The 21,298-nt window shown below is 54.9% G+C and overlaps 1 protein-coding gene across 1 annotated transcript in view; it reads right to left on the bottom strand.

Moving 5' to 3' along the window:
* Positions 1 to 7,548: 7,548 nt before the first annotated feature.
* Positions 7,549 to 21,298, bottom strand: part of LOC133346677 (inactive cell surface hyaluronidase CEMIP2-like) — a 55,078-nt gene continuing 41,328 nt past the window's right edge. Inside the window, exons 17-25 of the mRNA XM_061558462.1 lie at positions 17,878 to 18,055; positions 17,084 to 17,299; positions 16,482 to 16,711; positions 15,870 to 16,052; positions 14,870 to 15,194; positions 14,326 to 14,430; positions 11,127 to 11,272; positions 10,385 to 10,494; positions 7,549 to 10,050 (exon numbers count right to left, since the gene is read on the bottom strand). Of these exons, the coding sequence (XP_061414446.1) occupies positions 9,800 to 10,050; positions 10,385 to 10,494; positions 11,127 to 11,272; positions 14,326 to 14,430; positions 14,870 to 15,194; positions 15,870 to 16,052; positions 16,482 to 16,711; positions 17,084 to 17,299; positions 17,878 to 18,055 (1,744 nt within the window). The 3' untranslated portion in view covers positions 7,549 to 9,799. The remainder of the gene's footprint in view (positions 10,051 to 10,384; positions 10,495 to 11,126; positions 11,273 to 14,325; positions 14,431 to 14,869; positions 15,195 to 15,869; positions 16,053 to 16,481; positions 16,712 to 17,083; positions 17,300 to 17,877; positions 18,056 to 21,298) is intronic.

Raw genomic sequence — 21,298 nt, forward strand, 5'->3', positions numbered from 1 at the left:
GAGAGAGGAAAAAAAATCCGTATCTCCCCGTTCGCTGTGGCGGAATGAAAGAGGAACGTCGTAAACACATCGGAGCGAGAGAGAAGAAGAGAGAGAGAGAGAAAACAGCACTCCCACATCACACCGCGAGCCGAACAAAATGTACAAAATGCCACGCTTGGTGGTTAGGGGAAGAGTTCAAGCACGAGGGTGGCCGAGGTCACGAGATACTCGAACCTACAACAGACTAACACTGACACACCTAACCCTAACCACACGAGAGGTCACCGGTGGGCTTCACCTGGTAAGATTAAAATGTCTTTAGTTTAGTTCTATTTGTATATATTTTAAGGTGATTTGTTTACCTTTACTATGCTGAGCTTTATAGCTCATCGGATTTCTCCAGTATAAAATAAATATTGTAAATTATGATATTCTGAGACCACGCTAGCTTAACACTCCCCAAACACGAACTCTTACCACATGGGACAACGAGACCCTTACCACGAACTCTTACACCAAACTCGAACCGCGTTAAACAAGCAAACCGCAGTCCTAAACGTAGCCCGATCCTTACTCCTTACCTTACACACATTGCTGACAACATCTAATACCCTGACCCAATCCGAACCCTGTCTCTAACCATGACCACAACACTTCATCTAACCATAAACCTATCTCTCACCCTCTACTTATTCCTAATCATAACCCAAGCCTCGACCCTACCCCGATCCCTAACCCGACCCCCATCACACCTGCCCAGGGGCTCTGTCCCACGTCTGTGTTGTCTCTGGGCTGCTGGCCGAGTTTGGCTAAGGAAACGCCCGCTACGCGCCGTCACAATCATCACAATCATCGTCATCATGGTCCTCGTCATCATGGTCCTCGTCATCATCAGCATCCCGCGTGCGTACTCGGGTCGGTTAATTCAGGCCACGGATTCGAGATTAAATCGCCTCCCGCGGCAGTCGCTCGGCTCATGCCAGGGGGGGGAGAAGAGTGGAGAGTTGGACACGTGGGGGGGGGGGGGGGGGAGGCAGGGGGGTGGGGAGGTAGGGGGAAGAGGGGTGGAGGGAGCGCAGACGGTGAGACGGGGCGATGTTTTTTAAAAGTATTTTTTGGGTATCCCCCCCCCACCCCCCGCTGTTCTCATGCACGGCACCCACCGTGCACGCACGTCACGCCGTGTATGTGGCGTGGGTTTTTTTTCCTCCCTTCTTTCACCCACGTGATGAAAATGTAACAGATGAAAAAAACGAAAATAAAATTCACCATTTCGTCGCCAATGATGTACGTCAGCTGTTAGCTGTGGGTCAACAACATCATCATCATCATCACCATCGCACGCAATGTCGCTGGGTTCGTAGCGCTGTGCGCTAACCACTGTCCCATCACTCACCCCCCCCCCCATCAACAACAGCAGCAGCCGCCGTTTGGCACTAAACGGCAGTGACGTCACCGCAGCGCTTGCGCCAGGCTAGGTGCACCCTCCTAAAAAACACAAAGATCCCCATAAAGTCTTAACAGACTGTAGGAGCAAGTGCTGTTAGCGAGTATCAGCTATGAAGGTTGTCACGACACACGAAGGGGGTGGGTGGCCGGCACCACGCCCGACCACCTTTGTCTCCCCAGTAGCGATGCTTTCACACCGCACCAGCTACTCATCTGAAGCTGAGTCGACCTAGGGGTGGCCCAAGACCGATTTTCAGAGAATCGTCACTTGTGTTGGCCGTGAGCGAGAATCGAACTCGTGTCGCAACTCGCTTCACAGGAACGGGCCAAAAAAAAAGAACCGTTCCGAGTGTGGTTGTGAGGTTCTGGGCTCCATTGGGTACCCGTGACCCGAGCTCTCTCCCCATCCCTTACCCACTCCCCCTTCACGGTGAGCAGGGAAACAAAGGAGGCCGCAAGTCGTTTGGCGGGGTGGGGGTGGAGGGGTGCGGATAGGGGGGGGGTGCAGGTAGACAGGAGTGGAGGAGACACCAGGTAGGCAGGTGAGGTGGAGACACCAGGTAGGCAGGTGAGGTGGAGACACCAGGTAGGCAGGAGTGGTGGAGACACCAGGTAGACAGGTGAGGTGGAGACACCAGGTAGGCAGGAGTGGTGGAGACATCAGGTAGGCAGGTGAGGTGGAGATACCACGTAGGCAGGAGTGGTGAAGACACCAGGTAGGCAGGTGTGGTGGAAACACCAGGTAGGCAGGTGTGGAGGAGACACCAGGTAGGCAGGAGTGGTGGAGACACCAGGTAGACAGGAGTGGAGGAGACACCAGGTAGGCAGGTGAGGTGGAGACACCAGGTAGGCAGGTGAGGTGGAGACACCAGGTAGGCAGGTGAGGTGGAGACACCAGGTAGGCAGGTGTGGTGGAGACACCAGGTAGGCAGGTGTGGTGGAGACACCAGGTAGGCAGGTGTGGTGGAGACACCAGGTAGGCAGGTGTGGTGGAGACACCAGGTAGGCTGGTGTGGTGGAGACACCAGGTAGGCAGGTGAGGTGGAGACACCAGGTAGGCAGGTGAGGTGGAGACACCAGGTAGGCAGGTGTGGTGGAGACACCAGGTAGACAGGAGTGTGTGGGGTGGGGGAGTGTAACAATGGGGGGGGGGGGGGATCAGGTAAACAGTTGGGTAGTGGGGGAATCTGGGGGTGGGTGGGAGGTGATGATGAGCGCTGAACAGCAAGGGTTCAGGCAGGTGAACAGGTGGGTAGCGGGGGCCAGGCAGGTGAACAGGCCCGTGCACGACGCATTCCGTCCGCCACGGGCGGCATTCCTGTGCGTGGCGCGAGGGGCCAATCGCGTCGGCCAACGCCTTCGCTTCGTCGGGAATAAATAAAATTATATTGTTATAAAAAAATACCGAGACGATAACGCTTTCCCTTGCTCCACACCCCCCACCCACCACCGCCCCCACCCCCCTCTCTCCATTCAGCACCGAGTTGTGGTGCCTATCGCTCCTCTTAGAGGTGTTAGAGATGCGCCGCGGTGGCTAGGAGATGTTAACTCCCTCGCCTGGTGGGCAGGAGGTCGTGGGTTCGATCCCGACCCTGACGCCTGCTGCTCTATGTTTGGAGTTTGCGTGTCTCTCTCTCTCATCATCACGGTGGCTAGGAGATGTTAACTCCCTCGCCTGGTGTGCAGGAGCTCGTGGGTTCGATCCCGACCCTGACACCTGCTGCTGTATATTTGGAGTTTGCGTGTCTCTCTCTCTCGTCCTGTGGTCGCGTGGAATTTTCCCCCGGGTCCTCCGGGTTTTCCCCTCCAGATTAAGAATCAACATCACGCGTTTAAAATATTTAGTTGCAATCAATGTCCACGTGAGAAGCCACTTGGTTGAGCTATCATTTGTGACCAGGTCGCTTCTTTAAAAAAGAGCTACATAGCTCAGTGGGCCTTACCTGGTGAAACTAAAACACGTGACATGTTTGTGTGTGGTGCTGGCCATGGTCCTGCCTAATCGCAAATAACACCGACAGCTCAAACACACTCGTCAATGCCACTTGCCCTCAAAGGAGGAAACAAAAAAGATCGCTCGTGCCCGAAACGTCGCATATTATATCTAACTTCTCCTCCATTTAGGGCAGTGTTATGGAGGAAGGCGTCAAGGATTTTGATTTAACACGTAGCAGGCTTTTGCGACCAATATTATTCATAATATAGGTTTTTGGGTCAGATGGCGTTATTTATAAATGTGTCGTAACCCTCCACCACCCGACATGGCCAAACAGTAAAAAATGTGTCACGTTTTTCAAAGGACAAAATAATTCACTTCTTTAGCCCACCGGTGTGCTGAAGAGAGAATCAACAGCATTAAAAAAAATTAAATGCTGTTGATTCTCTCACATTTTTTACTGTTTGGCCGTGTCGGGTGGTGGAGGGTTACGACACATTTATAAATAACGCGATCTGACCCAAAAACCTATATTATGAAAGGATTTTGATAACCGATGTTAGCTGCTGCGGGGACAGGCGTGCTGTTATGCTGTTGTTATTGTTGTTGTGTCTGTTCGAATGTCCTGGCAGCGTCACACCCGCGCCTTCCGAGCCGGTGACACCGACACACAATTGGGCTGCTCCGTGGAGCGGTGTCACGGGGGTCAGCCTCTCGTTAAACGTCACCCCCTCCCCCCCCCCCCCCTTGTCACACCGGGCTTTACTCACGCCACCGGTTGTTGACAAAGGGGCGAGAGAAAGAGAGAGAGAAGTTGAGTAGGGAGCGGGATGGGCACCTGTTGGCTGGCTCAGATACGGCCCTTGAGAGCAACCGAATCGAAGTTCGAGTCGGGTGCTGATTCGAGCGATGGATGACCGGTGGTGCTGTGGTTAGCGCACCACTCCACGACGCCGGCACACCTGAGTTCGATTCCCCGTCCACGATCCTGGGCCCCCTCCCCTTCCTCCTCCCGTGCACCGCGTGGTGAAATATGGTCAAACAACCCCCACCACTGAGACGATGTTGCGCTGTAACGGGCATGGTTTGTGTCACGTGTTATTGCGCGGATAAAGATAACCCCTTAACAGAGTGTAGGGAGCAAGTGCTGTTAGCGAGTAACACCTATTAAGGCGGGGACGGCACACGAGGGGGTGGGTGGCTAGCACCACGCCCGGCCGCCTTTGTCTCCCCCAATGACGATGTTTACAAACCGCCACCGGGTACGCACCTGAGGCTGAGTCGACCTAGGGGAGGCCCAGGTCCGGTTCTGATATTCGTGACCGGCGTTGGCCGTGAGCGGGAATCTAACTTGGGTGGCCGGGTTCATAGCGCAGCGCGCTAACCACTATACCACCGCTCCCCACACGTGTTACCGCACACACACACACAGCGCATCTTTACTTCGCGATACAGACTCGTCTATTACAAGATTGATACGGTACCAGTGCTGTTTGTCGCTGACCGCTTGGCGTTTAGGGGGCCTTTGGACCCTGTGCTCAGCAACCGTGTTTAAAAATATGTGTATACGCATATATATAGCTGTAAGGGGAACAAAATTAAACATGCAAGCGAGCTCCTGTGTAAGGCTGCACAGCTACACAAAGTGGTGGTGGTGGGTTAGGGGTGGAGGGTGTAAAGTCAGCACCGTATCCACTCGTGGGCACAAATATTGTGCAACAGGAAGAGGTCACGGGACAGGCCCGGGTGGTCCATGCGTTGACCCCAGAGGTCGGCGACCAAAATATAACAAGCAGAAGCACGTGGTGAGTACGAGACGGCGGGGCTGGTCCTAAATAAGTAACCGTGACGAAGCCAGCGGCCCTTAAAGAGCCGCACGCGGCTCAGAGATTCCCTGGTTGCCGACACTCTTTTCGTTAATTGAATTGCATTGCCTAGCCAACTCACTTGTTACTACAAACGACAAAGACAAAGATCCTCCGCCCCCCCCCCCCCCGTGCTGCCACCTATGAAGGCGAAACACTGCACACCGAGCGGGGTGTGTATTGACCAGCACCACGCCGGGCCGCCTTTGTCTCCCAAGCGGCGATGTTTACACACCGCACCAGGTACACTTGTTTGAGGCTGATTCGACCTAGGGGTAGCCCGGGGGACTGGTTGAGTCCGTGTGTCGACCACGCCACGCCACGGACACACAACGCACAGAGGCAACATGCTCCCTCCCGGACAAGATCCTCGGGTTGAATTATCGACGCGAGGGCGCATTGCTGCTGGGGCGCGTGTTTGCTGAGGCAGGTGCGGCTTAGACCTGCCTAGATGTCAAACACTGCCAACGCACACCAACACAAAGACAAAGATCCCCCGCATAGCCTTGGCGGCCAAGTGCTGTTTGCGCGTAGCACCTATGAAGGTGGGAACGGCACACCACCACAACACACCAGTTGCAGGTGAGCAACCACAACACAGCAGTTGCAGGCGACTAACCACAACACAGCAGTTGCAGGCGACTAACCACAACACAGCAGTTGCAGGCAATCAACCACAACACAGCAGTTGCTGGCGACTAACCACAACACAGCAGTTGCAGGCAATCAACCACAACGCAACAGTTGCAGGCGACCAACCACAACACAGAAGTTGCAGGCGAGCAACCACAACACAGCAGTTGCTGGCGACCAACCACAACACAGCAGTTGCAGGCGACTAACCACAACACAGCAGTTGCAGGCGACTAACCACAATGCAGCAGTTGCAGGCGACTAACCACAACACACCAGTTGCAGGCGACTAACCACAACACAGCAGTTGCAGGCGACTAACCACAACACAGCAGTTGCAGGCGACTAACCACAACACAGCAGTTGCAGGCGACTAACCACAACGCAGCAGTTGCAGGCGACTAACCACAACACACCAGTTGCAGGCGACTAACCACAACGCAGCAGTTGCAGGCGACTAACCACAACACAGCAGTTGCAGGCGACTAACCACAACGCAGCAGTTGCTGGCGACTAATCACAACACAGCAGTTGCTGGCGAACAACCACAACACAGCAGTTGCAGGCGACTAACCACAACACAGCAGTTGCAGGCGAACAACCACAACACAGTAGTTGCAGGCGACTAACCACAACACAGCAGTTGCAGGCGAACAACCACAACACAGTAGTTGCAGGCGACTAACCACAACACAGCAGTTGCAGGCGAACAACCACAACACAGTAGTTGCAGGCGACTAACCACAACACAGCAGTTGCAGGCGACTAACCACAACACAGCAGTTGCAGGCAATCAACCACAACACAGCAGTTGCAGGCGACTAACCACAAGACAGCAGTTGCAGGCGACTAACCACAACGCAGCAGTTGCAGGCGAGCAACCACAACACACCAGTTGCAGGCGACTAACCACAACACAGCAGTTGCAGGCGACTAACCACAACACAGCAGTTGCAGGCGACTAACCACAACGCAGCAGTTGCAGGCGAGCAACCACAACACAGCAGTTGCTGGCGACTAACCACAACACAGCAGTTGCAGGCGACTAACCACAACACACCAGTTGCAGGCAATCAACCACAACACAGCAGTTGCAGGCGACTAACCACAACACAGCAGTTGCAGGCGACCAACCACAACACAGCAGTTGCTGGCGACTAACCACAACACAGCAGTTGCAGGCGACTAACCACAACACAGTAGTTGCAGGCGACCAACCACAACACAGCAGTTGCAGGCGACCAACCACAACACAGCAGTTGCAGGCGAGCAACCACAACACAGCAGTTGCAGGCGACTAACCACAACACACCAGTTGCAGGCGACTAACCACAACACAGCAGTTGCAGGCGACGAACCGCACGCGCATCGAAGGTGACGCTGCTGCTGCATTGCTCGGAACACCGCGCAATCCGCAAGAGGAGGAAAAAAAAGCAAATCGTAAAGCGGCTTCCGATGGCGTTCGACGTCGAGGCACACGCAACGCAACCACACGAGGACTGATCAATCGCGAGCTCCCCACGGCCCAGGAGACGAGGCAGACGGCCGAACAAAGCCGCCCCGAGAGCGACAACAAGAACCAAGTGAACCTCGAACGTGAAGATGGAGAGGAGGAAGATGAAGACGACGACGACGATTTTGACCCAACGAGAAAGTGACGCGTGGGCACCCCGGGGAGGGTCATCTGTTTCAACGAATCTTTAATCAACATTACACGTTGTGGGGGGGGGGGGACGGGGGGGCAGGGTTGCGGGTTGGGGGGGTATGCTCACAAAAATACAATTTATTAGACGTCGACTGAGATTTAAAATGTCGCGATAAAAGTGCGTGGTGCCGCGCGTCTCGAATAAGCTGGCTCCTGCTCAACCTTACCACCGCCACCAACGACAAAGATCCCCCGTATAGCCTCAGCAGGCTGCAGGGGCAAGTGCAGTTAGCGAGTAGCACCTACGAAGGCCGGCACGCCCCCGCAAAGGGGATGGTGGCCAACACCACGCCCGGCCGCCTTTGTCTCCCCCAGTGGTCGATGTTTACGCACCACACCAGGTGCTCATTTGAGGCTCGAATTAGGGGAGGCCCATGACCATCACTACTATCACCCACTCAACCACTCACTCACCCACCCTCGCTACCCAGATCAATTCTCACCATTTTTTGTAGAACGTAATTTAAAATCATATTTCAAAACCCGTGCAGGCGATCACGCGCGTACGACCATACCTATCCATATAAATCACCCATATTAATATATATTATCACATAACGCACGATTAGTGTGCCATTATAACCGTTTGTGGCTTCAAAATAAGCCGAACGGCTCGGTGTGCAGGTTTTTGTAACGCATCTCGCCTCAAGACGTCCTGAAGCAGTTTATAAAAATCTTGTTGTTTTTTTACGAAAACATGATTTTGCTTTCCTTTTGGCTTTGTTTAGTAAAATGTCAGCCGGGTATATTTTGTTGTTGTTGTATATACGATTCTCTTTCTGAAGCTGTAAACCTTTGACAGAATAAAACAAAAACCGCGGCGCACCATGGCGATCACGCCGCCACTGCCACTTGATTGTCTTTTGCCCAGCGACTCGCGGCGACCACAAATCATCCCCGGCCTCACGAAGCCGCCGTTCCAACCAACATCGCGCGTTCACCGTTCCCGCGCTCGCTCGCTCGCTTCCCTCCACACCCTCATCCCCACCGCCGCCAACACGAGCAACCTCCCATGCCACCTCGTGCCATCCACCACCACCACCACCGCCACCACCGCCACCACCACCACCACCACCGCCACGCGTCCTGTCGTTGAGCGACATCGGCTCGCCGCACCGTCGCGCTGACAGGGCGCGGCGGTGACCTCACCAGCTGCGGCGCGCGACACGACACGACGCTCCCGAGGTTAATTGTTGCCACCGGTAGCGTGACCACGTGATGCGCTTTGCCAAACATGGCACGGTTTTGCCCGAACTCCGTTCCTCGTGAGTTCACCACCTCGCCTCCGCACTCGAGTACGAATCAAGCCGTGACACGCCGCACGCGCCTGATGATTGCCGAACAAATCCCACGTGTGGGACACGCACACACACGTGCACGACCTGCAGCCACTCATCTTCGTTTTGGTCGCTCGCTGTCCACTTCACGTGGGTACAACGTTTAGCAATCATCAGGCGCGCATAGCACCTAGCTAAACATTTTTTTACGTGAATGGTGAAGAATGTATCGTCACAATCAACCCCGACACAGCGTCCAGTTCCTGGGCTGTCTAGACGAAGCTAAAAGGCTGAACTCCGAACGAGGAGCCGATCGTGCCGATTGGGGTAAACCCTAATCAATGAGCGGTGATCGCTTCCACCGCTATATAATAGAAGCGGAGAGAAAACAAAATGATGAAAGTGTTTGCGCGATTGCCGAGAAGATCCCAACGCTCGCTCTCTCAATGAGTCCGGCGATCTACGCGCCCGCTCGCTGACACCTGCACTTAATTTATTTCTGAACATTTCTCAGAATCAGGATCTTTATTTATCCTGGAGAAATCCAATGAGCTGCAAAGCTCTTTTTCACAGATGTCCTGTAGAGGCAGGTTTTGTTGTTGTTGTTGTTGCTTGCCCGGCCCCTACTGGTAGGCGATTGGTAGCATAGCGACGACCATCTTGAAAGGTTTGCTGGATGTGCTGTGCAAGGGCTACGTGGAAATATATTCTGGATCACTGACCCAGACAGGCCCGGCCGAAATTTAGCGCCACTCAAATCCCGTCGCTTACCAAAAGCCATGAGATACACTTCTAGGCCTCCTCGGGGAGTGAGGGGAAACAAATCATCAAACTCAGCTTTAGCACCATGACAACGAGCTTCAAAATATCACCTGTAAGCTGAGAATTTTTTTTTTTTTTACAAAAATGAATCAAATAGGAATTACATAAAATAACTTAAAGGCGACAAGCCTCAGCCGGAGGTCCGGCGGGGTTTGTAGGCAGTGTTCTGGCCAGAGGTAGAAGCCTGGGCCTTGCCTTGGCCCTCCTCAGTGGCCGCCCCTTTGCCCATTTCCCCTGCCTCCAGGCAGCCCGAGCCCTTCCAAGCCAGCGGCACGTAGGCCTGCAGCGAGGTGACCCCGCTGCCCGGCAACTTAGAGGTCAGCTTGACCCAGGAGGGTGGTGGAGTAGAGTCTCCGAGGTAGCCCACCATCGCCAGGCTCCCTGAGGGGAGAAAACAAAATGACGCAGATTATCGCTCGCCCCGCTCCTCTCTCTCAGCGTCGTCCCCGAGTGTCCGAGTGCCTGTCGTGATTGAGAACCACGCACAATGCCACGTAACCACACACAATGCCACACAACCCCACGCAACCGCGCACAACCCAACGTGTCAATCGGTGGCAGCTGTAACGCGGCAGATTTCTGGCACCCGGACCCTTTGCGGGCGTTGCCAAAGCCGGCGTCGTTGCGTCGTCCCCGCCATGTGGAATTAGTAGAAATTCGAAAGTGTGATGGCGAGAGACCGGGCGACTGACTGACCCGTGCTGTGATATCTCACCTCCTGGGAAGGGCACAACGCCGCTGGGCGCTCCGATCAGAAGCAGCGCAGCCGCTAGGTCGTCCGCTGGCATTTGGTTCAGTTGGCCGGACGCGAGCACCACGACCGACCTTGGGAGCAGGCGAAGGAGGGTGGTATAAGAGTGGTGGTGGCGATAAAACATTTTGGTGATGATGGAGGTGGTGGATGGTGGTAACAGTGGTGATGGTGACGGAGGGATGTGATGATTGGTATCGGTAAATGTTGTGGTGGTAGTGATGTAAAAGTTTTGATCATCGTGGAGGTGTGTGGCGGTGGTGGCAGTGGCATTGGTGGCAAGGGACAGCCCCCCGGGGGTAAGGGGCAGGGTGGTAGAGGGGAGGTAGGATTGGAGAGAAATGGACATAAGTTAGGGGTGGAGGTGAGGAAAGGTTAAACAGCCAACCCTTTCAAGATCTCGTCAAATAATAATGAAGTCCAGCCGATGATGACCAGAGTCAGGTCTGAGGACGTCATCTCAATCGGAGTCTATCACCGTAACCCATGGCTCTCCGTGTTCACCGCCGTTCCCAACGCAGGCCACCAAAAAATACACGGAATTCATCGCCGAGTTTTACATGCGTTTTTAGCATTGCCCCGTGTTTTTTCCCTGCTTTACCCGGGCCGTGATCCTGGGGGGTCATCGCCATTACGGGGTGGTAGTGGGGGGGGGGGCTCGGGGTGGGGGGAGGGGCGCTCGCCCACTAATGGCGTGGGGTGGCACCTCTTGGGGAGGCGCGCGAGCGTGAATCTCGTGACGTTGACGAGCGGCGTTCGGAGCGTCTTCTTGGAGAGAAGTCGGCCGCTGCAGGCGTCGACGGCCACCACAAGGAGGCCCGGCGAGTCCAGCGCCAGGCGAGTGCCGTTCACCTGCAACCGAAATGACCGGCACAGAGTCCGGTGTTGTTAGCGAGCATCTATTTCATGACGGTGTTGTGTTTTTTTTGCTTGCGTTCGTGGCTACCGTAATATACGCGTCGGTCGAAATTTACCCCGAGACTCGCTATACGCGCAATTGAATCGCGCGCGCGTCAGAGAAGAATGTATTCGCCGTTTGTGCCGAATTCTATTCGAAAGCCGGGTGATTCACCACAGCCGTGCCCACTCGGAGAGGCCCCGTCTCGAAGGGCTTTGGGTGTCTTAATTTGGAGCTTTCGTGACTGCAGGAATTCATCTTCTTGGTTCTTTCGGTAAAGCACGTAGAATGGAAATAATAAAATAATAAAAATAAAACATAATAAAATAATTCTCATGACGTTTCGGCCGCAACGCAAGCAGCCGTCCTCAGATGGAGAACAGGTCTGTCGAGAAGACAGAGTCTGAATTCAGACTTTACCGAAAGAACCAAGAAGATGAATCCTAAAGGTGTTTTGTTCTGGCTCCGCCAGTCTCTGCCGTTAACATGGAAACCCCATAAATGTGCCAACGAAATACATTTGAAACAATCCTTAAGGCACCTCAGCGCGGCAGTCAGAGAACACAGACATCCACTCGGAACCACAAGAATCCTGCCTTAGTCTGGCTGTCTGAGCCTCGGGCCTTAACACGGAGCCCTAAGAGTGCACCGATGAATGGATGTGCACAAACCCGCGCGCACGGCGATACGCGGCGTCACCAGAACGCCCGGGTAGCACGCGAGAGAAACAACATCGCACTTCGGGCCGAGGGGCGTGCGTCAGCAAAGGCTGCGATTCGAGCGGGCCCTCGACCGGCAGCAAAAAAACAACAACGCAACGCTCCCGCACACAACGCGAGACGGCGAGGGTGCCTGGCGCTCCGCCAATCTTGACTCCTCGTTGTCGCGACTCGAGCCTGCCCTTACAAACCGCCCGCCCGCCCAGTCGCCCCAATCGCCCCGGCAGCCCGCCCCACGGAGGAATGCGTCTTTAGAATTCACTTATCGTGTTCGGCCATCGCAGATGATTTCAAATTCTTGAATCTGTATCCCAGGTACCCCCCCCCCCCTTTGAATCTATAATCCAGGTCTCCCATTTGAATCCATTTCCCAGGTCTCCCCTTTGAATCTATATCCCGGGTCTCCCCTTTAAATATATATATTCCAAACCTCCCATTTGAGTCTATACCCCACGTCTCTCCTTTGAATCTATAATTCAGGTCTCCCCTTTGAACCTATAAACCCCCATGTCCCTCCGCCCTGCCCTTCATCTGCCAGCATCGTTTCTATCTGAGCAAAAAAACAACACAATTTGCCAAAGATACAAACAATAAAGCGAGAGAGTGAGAGAGAGAGAGGTCGAGAGAGAAACTGGAGTAAACACCGTGGCAAGAAGTGGTTACAAATGAGCCACTTCGCAGCGTTTGTTTTGAAAACCGGGCGGGAAATTCATCAGCATCGTCTGACATCCCACCGCGTTCACCCCCCCTACACCCCACCCCCTCCCTCCTTCTCGTTTATTATCGCACGTGGAGCCGTCAGCCCGCGGGGTTGACTGATCAATCTTCTGTCTGTACGTGCGTCTGTCGGTCTGTCTGTCCGTGCGTCCGGATGTCTGTCTGTGCATCTGTCTGCCCCTCTGTCTGTCCATCCAGATGTGTTTGTCTATTCGTGCATGTGCCTGTCCCTCTGTCTGTCCATCCAGCTGTCAAGCTGTCTGTCCGTCGATTCACCTATCTGTCCATCTGTCTCCTATGTCTGTCCGTCCGGCTGTACGGCTGTAAGTGTGTCCGTTCCTTTCACCTTCTGTCCGTCCGTACGTCTGTTGCACCACGCTTGGAAAGTTCTCAAAGTAGTAATAATAAGGAAAATATTTTTAAATAACACGTAGGCTTTCGCGACCATTATCATCCATAATGGAGTTTTTTTGGGTTAGATCGCGTAAATATATAAATGAATTGGCATGTCCCATTTACGTGACAACCCTTACTAGTTGGCTGTGTCGGGTGGTGGCGGGTTTTAACAACACATTTAAATATTAATGCGATCTAACCCAAAAACACCTCTATTGTGGATGTTTGAAATACTCCACCGAAATGATTGAATGTTTTGAACGGGGAGTTAGGAAAAACACGAAGTTAGGAAAACCGAGCGTTAGACAGCGTGCGAGCTTGCGGGCATGCGCTCGATCGACAGCTCGGTGAACTTCGCGCGGGAGAAAACAAAGACGCCCCAAAAATAACCGCGGCCACTTTAGGCGGCGCGCGGTTTGTGTGTTTTTTTTTTGTCGCGCGGTTGGAAGAGCTGCGACCTCGACGCGAGCTACGGAAAGGAGCGCGAGCGCGCAGGAGGAGCGGAAGAAGTTCAACAAACATATGTGTTACGTATGTTTGTGTTTTACCAGGTAAGGCCTCACTGAGCTATGTAGCTCTTTTTCAGAAGCGACTTGGCTATCACAAATGACAGCGCAACAAAGTGGCTTATGATCGTGTAGAAATTTCTAGCAGTAGCCTAAATGCTGCTATAAAATTATGTTGATTCTAAACGTGGAGGGAAAAACACGCAGAAAAATCCACACAACCACGGGGAGAGAGACACGCAAACTCCAAATATGCAGCAGACGTCCGGGGTGTAATCGAACCCACAACCTCCTGTATACCGGCGAGGGAGTTAACATCTCACCTGCTGTATCGGGTGAAACTGCTGAATGCTTTTATAATTAATAACTCATGCTCTCGTTATATATATATATATAATACAATAAGGAATGTATCTAAAATGAAATGTACAGGAAGAACAATGTCATATTTATATTAAAAGAAAATATTCTCTAAATGGTCTATGATAGAGCATGGCGCTCACTCCCTCCATCTCACACTCTGTGTTTCTCTCACATTCTCTCACTTTCTCTCTCTGTCTTACTAACTCCTCCCTCTCGCTCTGCTGTGGTCTCTCCAAGGCGCTCATCTTAAGAGACAGATAGAGAGGGGGGGGGGGAGGGGGCGGTGAGCTCCTCCGCTGTTCTCACCTCCACGTAGTTTGTGACTCTCCCCCCATCGCGAATCTCCCCGGGCTCCGCCACGTGGACGTCTATGGGCAGGTAGGTGCGGTGCGGGTCGCTCGTTATCAGCAGCTGAAAGCGAAAACAATTGCGGCGGTTACTTTCCCGGTTATTTTTTGACATCGTTGGTTATGCGACGAACTATTATGTCGGCATGGTTGGCTACGTATGGTGCGAAAGAAGTTCAACACAAACGCGTACATTTGTGTGGCGAGCTAAATATCTTGACGCAGCCGCGCAAGCCAATGATGTCATCGTAATTCAAGTACAAAAAAAATGTTTCGATGGCCACGCTACCGTTGCTCAGCTCTTACTTGAACATAGAACGGAGGGTCTAAAGGAGGGCCTACACAATTTGAGGGCCTAAGGCGAAACAGCCTCATCAGCCTGCGGGTTAATGCGGCCCTGTGTGGGGGCATTGCTGTATGAATAACTCTCCCCCGTGGACAAATGACCGAACGAACAGACGGACAAGAGACTGTGCGGGCGCAACGCTGTTCGGGCACTGCACCTGTGGAGCCCCACAGCCTGGGCACGGCCTAGTCACGGGGCTCAGGAGGCGGTCGCGGGCAAACTCGGTGTGGGGGGACGGGGAGGACTCGGCCGGAGAGAGACCGCGAGACGTCGGGGCGGCGGTGGTGGCGGCGGTGGTGGCGGTGGCAGCGGTGGCCGTGGCGGCCGTGGCGTCGCTGGCTTCCTGGCACGTGGCGGGCTGCGTGGAGGCGGCGGTGCCACGGGGCGGCGTGGCGATGATGCGCACGCGCTCGCACCCCGTCGTGGAGCAGTAGGCGTTGCCGTGGCGCTCCCGACGCGAGCTCACGTGCAGGTGCAGGAGTCTGCGCACAGACAAGGGGGGGGGGGGGTGAGTGCCATTTAGCGAGCACCTATTGATGCCGACGTAGCACGCGAGTTGCCGGAGGGTCAACGTCCACACCCCCCACCCCCCTTTCATGACCGGTATCAAACTCAGCCAGCTGTACCTGAGCCTGACCTGGAGCCCGACTGAAGCCAGCCGACTCGTCACACCTGATCCCGCCTGGTCCCATGTGACCTCAGCTGTAGGCCTCGAACGATTCAACCTGCCCGCTTTAAATAATAGTTTTTTTTTAAATCACTATTCCACTCGTTTATCCAGAAAAGCCTCACCGAGTCTCAGGACTCTTTTTCAAGAGAGTCCTGTCCAATTTTCCCGATAGGGGGGCGACGATTGCTCCGGGGCACCACGACGGCGAGACGTTAACTCCCTCGCCTGGTATACAGGAGGTGGCGGGTTCGATCCCGACCTCCGACGATGCCTGCGTATTTCGAATTTCACACCCTCTCGCGGCTGCGGGATTCTAACCGTGAATCCAGCAAATCGGCCGTCACGACCGCAGGTCGCAAATCGACTCGAGAAACCAATCGTGCTTATTGTACTCCGCGGCGCAATGCTGCAGCGCCTCCAGTGTCTACGCTAGCGCCCTCAGCCCCCCCCATCCCCCCATTCTGCCTCCCCGGCGGCGCCGTCTCACCCGGTGCTGGCGTCGTGGAAGTAGAGACGGCGCCCGTGGGCGGTGCGCAGGGCGTCGGGCGAGGCGGCCGCTTGCAGCCGCTGCGCCCCGTGCACCTGCGACAGCTGGCGCTGGTGCACGTCGGACACGACGGAGAAGGTGGTGCCGCGTGGGTAGCATAATGCCACGCGCACCCAGTCACCCCTGCACGCGCGGACGGGGGACACGCGACGGCGCTCACCGACCATCCCGCTGTTCCCCGTCGCAGGGACACCCGGGGGTCACTGGCGGCCCCTTTGGTGGCCTTTAGCGTGGGCAACCCCCCCCCCCCCCCCGTCACCGCCCCAGACAATACACAAATGTGAAAACGCAACCCACCGTCATCGTGCTGTCAAACGTTTACCATCTCCCCCGGCACGCGCTAAGCGGCGTAGAGTGAATCCCCAGATTGGGAATATTCATTTAGACTGGAGGAGGAGGAGGAGGAATCCGATGAGCGACGAAGCTCTTTTTCACCCACGTGATCACGGCGAGCCGCACCGCGGGGGGGGGGGGGGGGGACCATCGCGTGCGTACAAAGGGGGAAGAACTCCGACGGAGGTGGCTCGCGACGACCCCCCCCCCCCCGCCCACCTGTTGAAGTTGACGAGGTAGATGGTGACCTCGTCCGGCGAGGGCCCGTCCCAGCGCAGCGAGTAGTCGGTGCCCAGCTGCACCACGGGCTGGTACTGCTGGAAGGCGGCGGTGCCGCCCGACGGCGGATAGAGTCCCCGGAGGGTCATGACCCCCGCGTCCGCCCCCGCTGAGCGCTCGCGCCGCACGGAAAGCGTGAGGTTCTGCGGCCGCCGCGCCTGCACGTACAGCTGAACGAAAACGCGCACGTGTCCGCGTTAACGAGTTTTCAAACTAAATCGGAAGTGTTGCATCTGACAGCGTGACGTTGAGGCATGGGGCACTCCCCCCCTCCCCCAACCCACTGGCCCCAAAGTGTGGGGCCCGGGGCAGTCGCCCCGATTCACCGTAATCCGAGGGATAACGGCCCAGCCACTGCCAAGATTCCCGTCCAGTGCAGAGTGGAATGACGGAGACGAGGCAGGTAAGTGAGCGAGCGAACGAACGAGCGAGCAGAGAAAGTGAACATACGACCACGTGGGTGAGCGAGCGGGCTAGTGGGCGAGTGTATGATCTAAGGCCCGTGAGCGAGCGGGGTGGGTGAGTGGGTGGGTGTAACTTACCTGTGCGTAACGTCCCGGGCAGATCATGGCATTCCAGTCGCTCTGCATGTGGCAGGCCGGGGTCCAGAGCAGGGCATTGTCCGCGCGCGCCACGTGGGAGTCGGGAAAGCCCGACACGGAACCGTCCACGTCGTGGAATATGGAGTTCTTGTCGCCGTCCAGGTCGTTGTCCTCAAACCACGGGCCGGGTTTCCCAAAGTTCACGCTGAGCTTCACCTGGGGTGGTGGAACACAACAACAAAGACCCCCCCCCCGATAACTCTTTAACAGACAGTTGGGGCAAGTGCTGTGCGCGGCAATCACCTGTGAAGGAAGGGTCAGCCAAGCGTATGAAGGGGGGGGGGGGGGTGTGTGAGCAGCAACCATGCCCCGCATGCATTTGCTCCCCAAGTGTGGATGTTTACACCAGCCGCGCCAGGTACGCATTGAAGGTTGAGTCGACCTAGGGGTTGCCCAGCACCGGTTCAGGTCTATGGGTCCTACAAGAGTCTATGGGAGTTTATGGGTCCTCTATGAATCTGTGAGATTGGGCCTCTATGAGTCTATGTGAGTCTCTCTGAGTCTATGTAAGTCTATGAGTTTTCTTTGAGTCTATGAGATGGGGAGAGTGTTTGGGTCCTCTAGGAGTCTAAGCGAGTCTCTCTGAGTCTATGCCAGTCGATGCGGCCTACATGAGTCAATGCGAGTCTCCGAGTCCTCGATGAATCGACGAGAGTCAATGGGTCCCCTACGAGCCCATGGGAGTCCCCTACGAGAGCGGTGGCCCGCCGGGGGTGTTGGCCCCGCGCACCCACCGAGTCGTCCATGCGCACGCGCGACACGTTGTTCTGCGGCGTCATCTGCCACACGTTGCGCAGGAAGAAGCCGATGGCACTGCTCCGGCGGTCGCGCGTCGGCGCGAAGTGCCGGAAGGTGCAGCGCTCGACGCGGCACGGCCCGTCGTAGAGCTGCACGCCGCGCACCGGGAACGAGCTGCGCCGCCACACACACAAAGACAAAGATCCCCCGTGTAGCCTTAATTGACTGCAGGGGCAAGTGCTGTTAGCGAGTAGCACCCATGAATTCTAGATTTGAAGCTTTCGTGACTGCAAGGATTCATACTCTTAGCTCTTTCGGTAAAGTCACGTAGGTAAAAAATTAAATTAAAATTAATAAAAATAAAACATTTTTTACCTACGTAACTTTACCGAAAGAGCTAAGAGTAAGCACCTATGAAGGCCGGCACGGCACACGAGGGGGTGGGTGGCCGTCCCCATCGTCTGGAACGCGACCATCGTCACCATCGGCATTGCCCACGCTGCATATTTGCAGCAGCTGCAGCGTTCAACCTGCACCGACTGTCGAGAGGCGCTGGGAGGCCCCACGTCTCTCTCGCCCGGCTCTCGAGCGGCCGATTCGCTATCGCTTCGAGCCGCAAAGTCACGGCCGTTTGACGACGCCGCTCGATTGCTGTGCGCGCTACTCTTGTCAATTATGCATGGGCTGTCACAGATTTTGAGATTGAGATTCCGCTCAACAATTCATCCTTCTTCGTCTCACTTTCTCCGTCGCCTTCCGCAAAAAAAAAAAAACTCATCGATTCGCACTCAGCGCGAGCGTTTTTTTCCAAAACCGTTTTTGTTTATTTTCGTGTTCTATTTTTGCGGTACGCGTCCTGCTTCTATTCATCCCGAGGTCTCCTTTGAAAGAGAGACCCCGAGTCTCAATGGGCTCTCACCCGGCCATAAATAAAGGACTTTGATTGATTGATTGTTTGACCGTAAGCACGCACTATGCCGTATGCACAAAGATAATAACGCCCCCCCCCACCCCGTATAGCCTTAACAGACTGTTGGGGCAAGTGCTGTTAGCGAGTCGCAGCTATGAAGGCAGGGACGGCACACGATGTTTACACATCGCACCAGGTACTCATTTGAAGCTGAGTCGACCTAGGGGAAGCCCAGGACCGGTTCAGATAAATCGTCACCGTTGTTGGTTACCGTGAGCGGGAATCGAACGCGGGCAGTCTGGGTTTGCAGCGCAGCGCGCTAACCGCTGCGCCACCGCTCCTGCGTGTGTAAACAGATGATGGGGGACGGGGGGGGGGCGATGGAGAGCGGGGAGGTGGAGAGGGGCGAGCGTGTGATTTTGGGAAAGGTTACCCGCGTCAGCCTAAAAATAAAAACCCGCTTTATGCAAAGTGCAACGGGCAAATTCCTTCGCAAAAAAACAAACTTGGGGGGGTGGGGAGGGGTGAGGTGCGTCATCCGACCTCTTGGCTCGCGGCGTCAAGTGCGGTCGGGCTTTCTAAAGAGGGGGGAGGGGGGTTGGGGGACTCCGCCAGCGCTGCCGTGCAAATGTTAAACGATCCGCTTGGCATTTCACTCGGGCACGGCGCATTCATTGCGGATGCCCTCCCCGCGCGGTCAGCACGGTACTTTTCCCGTAAAGTGCCTTGTCCCCCCCCCCCCCCCACTGCACGTCCCCAACAAAGTAAGGGATTTTTTTGTGTGTCTTATAGCTCCCCAGCCCCGTTTGCCATTGACCGCTCGCTTCGCTCTCTCGTGGGCTACCGGCCGGAGGAGTTTTACAATGAAAGCAAACAGAGCCGAGCCGCAGAAGCAGTGACAAGAACAACCACGCACACGCAAGGCAGCCACGCCGCGGTGACTTCGTGACAATTCTCCCGCTCCGTTTAAGATTTGTTTTTCTTTCTCTCTCTCTCTCCTCTCTCTCCGTGGCGTGCGCGATGACGACCACAACCACGTCACTTTTTTTTCGTGTTGTGCGCGGTGCTTTTAGCGCCACAGCGCGTGGATTTGTAGCGTTTATTTTCATTTGTTTGCTGGTGACTTTGTGTGTTTCATATCGAAATCGCCTCCAGTGCTTTTGCTGCTGGCGGCAATAAAAGTTGTTTAAAAGTCAAAGTCTCTCTCTCTCCTCTCTCACGTTTGATCGTAGGTCTGGGATTTTTCAGGCTTGGGCACTGTTGGTGAATCTTAAGAATCCTACTTGAGAGTTCGGCTCCAGCGCACGAGCCGATTTGATGGCTCCATCTCATCGGTTGACGTCCTCTCGGGACTGTGCCTCTCTCCACTGTCTCGACAACCGACCATCGTCCCAGTTAGCGACGTGTCCTCACCCTCGCAGTCAATACGACAACGTCTGACTTGCATGTTCTCTCGAAACCACGTGTTCCTCTTCCTGCCAATTCTGTGTAAGTCTAAAGATGAACAGACACCTCCATCCTTCTTTGCACACGTTTCAACTTTAGATTCAATGGCGGTGACGATGTCTACCTTTCCAATCCGTCGCATATAACTAAACTATTAAGCATTTTTTTTTCACCAGGTAAGGCATCACTGAGCTATGTAGCTCTTTTTCAGAAGCGATCTGGCCACAAATGATAGCTCAACGAAGTGGCTTATCATGTGGACATTTATAGCAGCCATATACTCTAAAGGCGTGTTTCTAAATGTGGATGAAAAAACCAAAGGTCCCGGAGAAAAATCCACGCAACCACGGGGAGAGAGACACGCAAACTCAAAATATGCAATCGTCAGGGTCAGGATCGAACCCACGACCCTCCTGTATACCAGGCGAGGTAGTTAACATCTCCTAGCCACCGTATCACAGCGGGTCACTAGTACTGCAGGCAGCATGTCACCAGCAGCTACAGCCGTGGTGAGAGGTAAGTATACTTGACGCGGTGTGCCGGTTGTCTAAATATTTCACAGCCGCTGGTCGACTGGACTCGGTGGCACGTGGTGGTGTCGTGGGTGTGTGTGCCAGGCGCGTTGGAGTCGGCGTCTCGGGTTTGGGCTTTAACGGCGCAAGCGCGCCGGAGGCTTTCCGGGCCCTTGTGGAGACAAATAAAAGCCTCTTCAGACGTGCGTGAAATTCGGCGCGTGAGCATCGACGGGGGAGGGAGGATGGAGGGGAGAGGGCGGAGAGCAGGGGGTTGCTGGGATCAGGGGTTCCTCTATTGCCCTGCGTGGATCTTTCTAAACGCGAGTGACGAGGCCCTGCAGCCACCGCCGCGTGTAAGGTGCCGTCATGGCGAGATATTAACTACCTCGCCTGGTACACAGGAAGTCGTGCGTTCCATCTCGAGCCTGACGCCATTTGTCTCCAGGTCGCCCGGTTTTTCCCCTCCAAATTTAGAATCAACGTCGCGCGTTCAGAGCACTTGTGCTGCTGTACGTCTCCGCACGATGATGATGATGATGAGTCACT

The sequence above is a fragment of the Lethenteron reissneri genome, chromosome 24 (assembly GCF_015708825.2).
Source record: "Lethenteron reissneri isolate LAM-NWPU_2019-01 chromosome 24, ASM1570882v1, whole genome shotgun sequence".
In the NCBI taxonomy this organism is placed as follows: Eukaryota; Metazoa; Chordata; class Hyperoartia; order Petromyzontiformes; family Petromyzontidae; genus Lethenteron; species Lethenteron reissneri.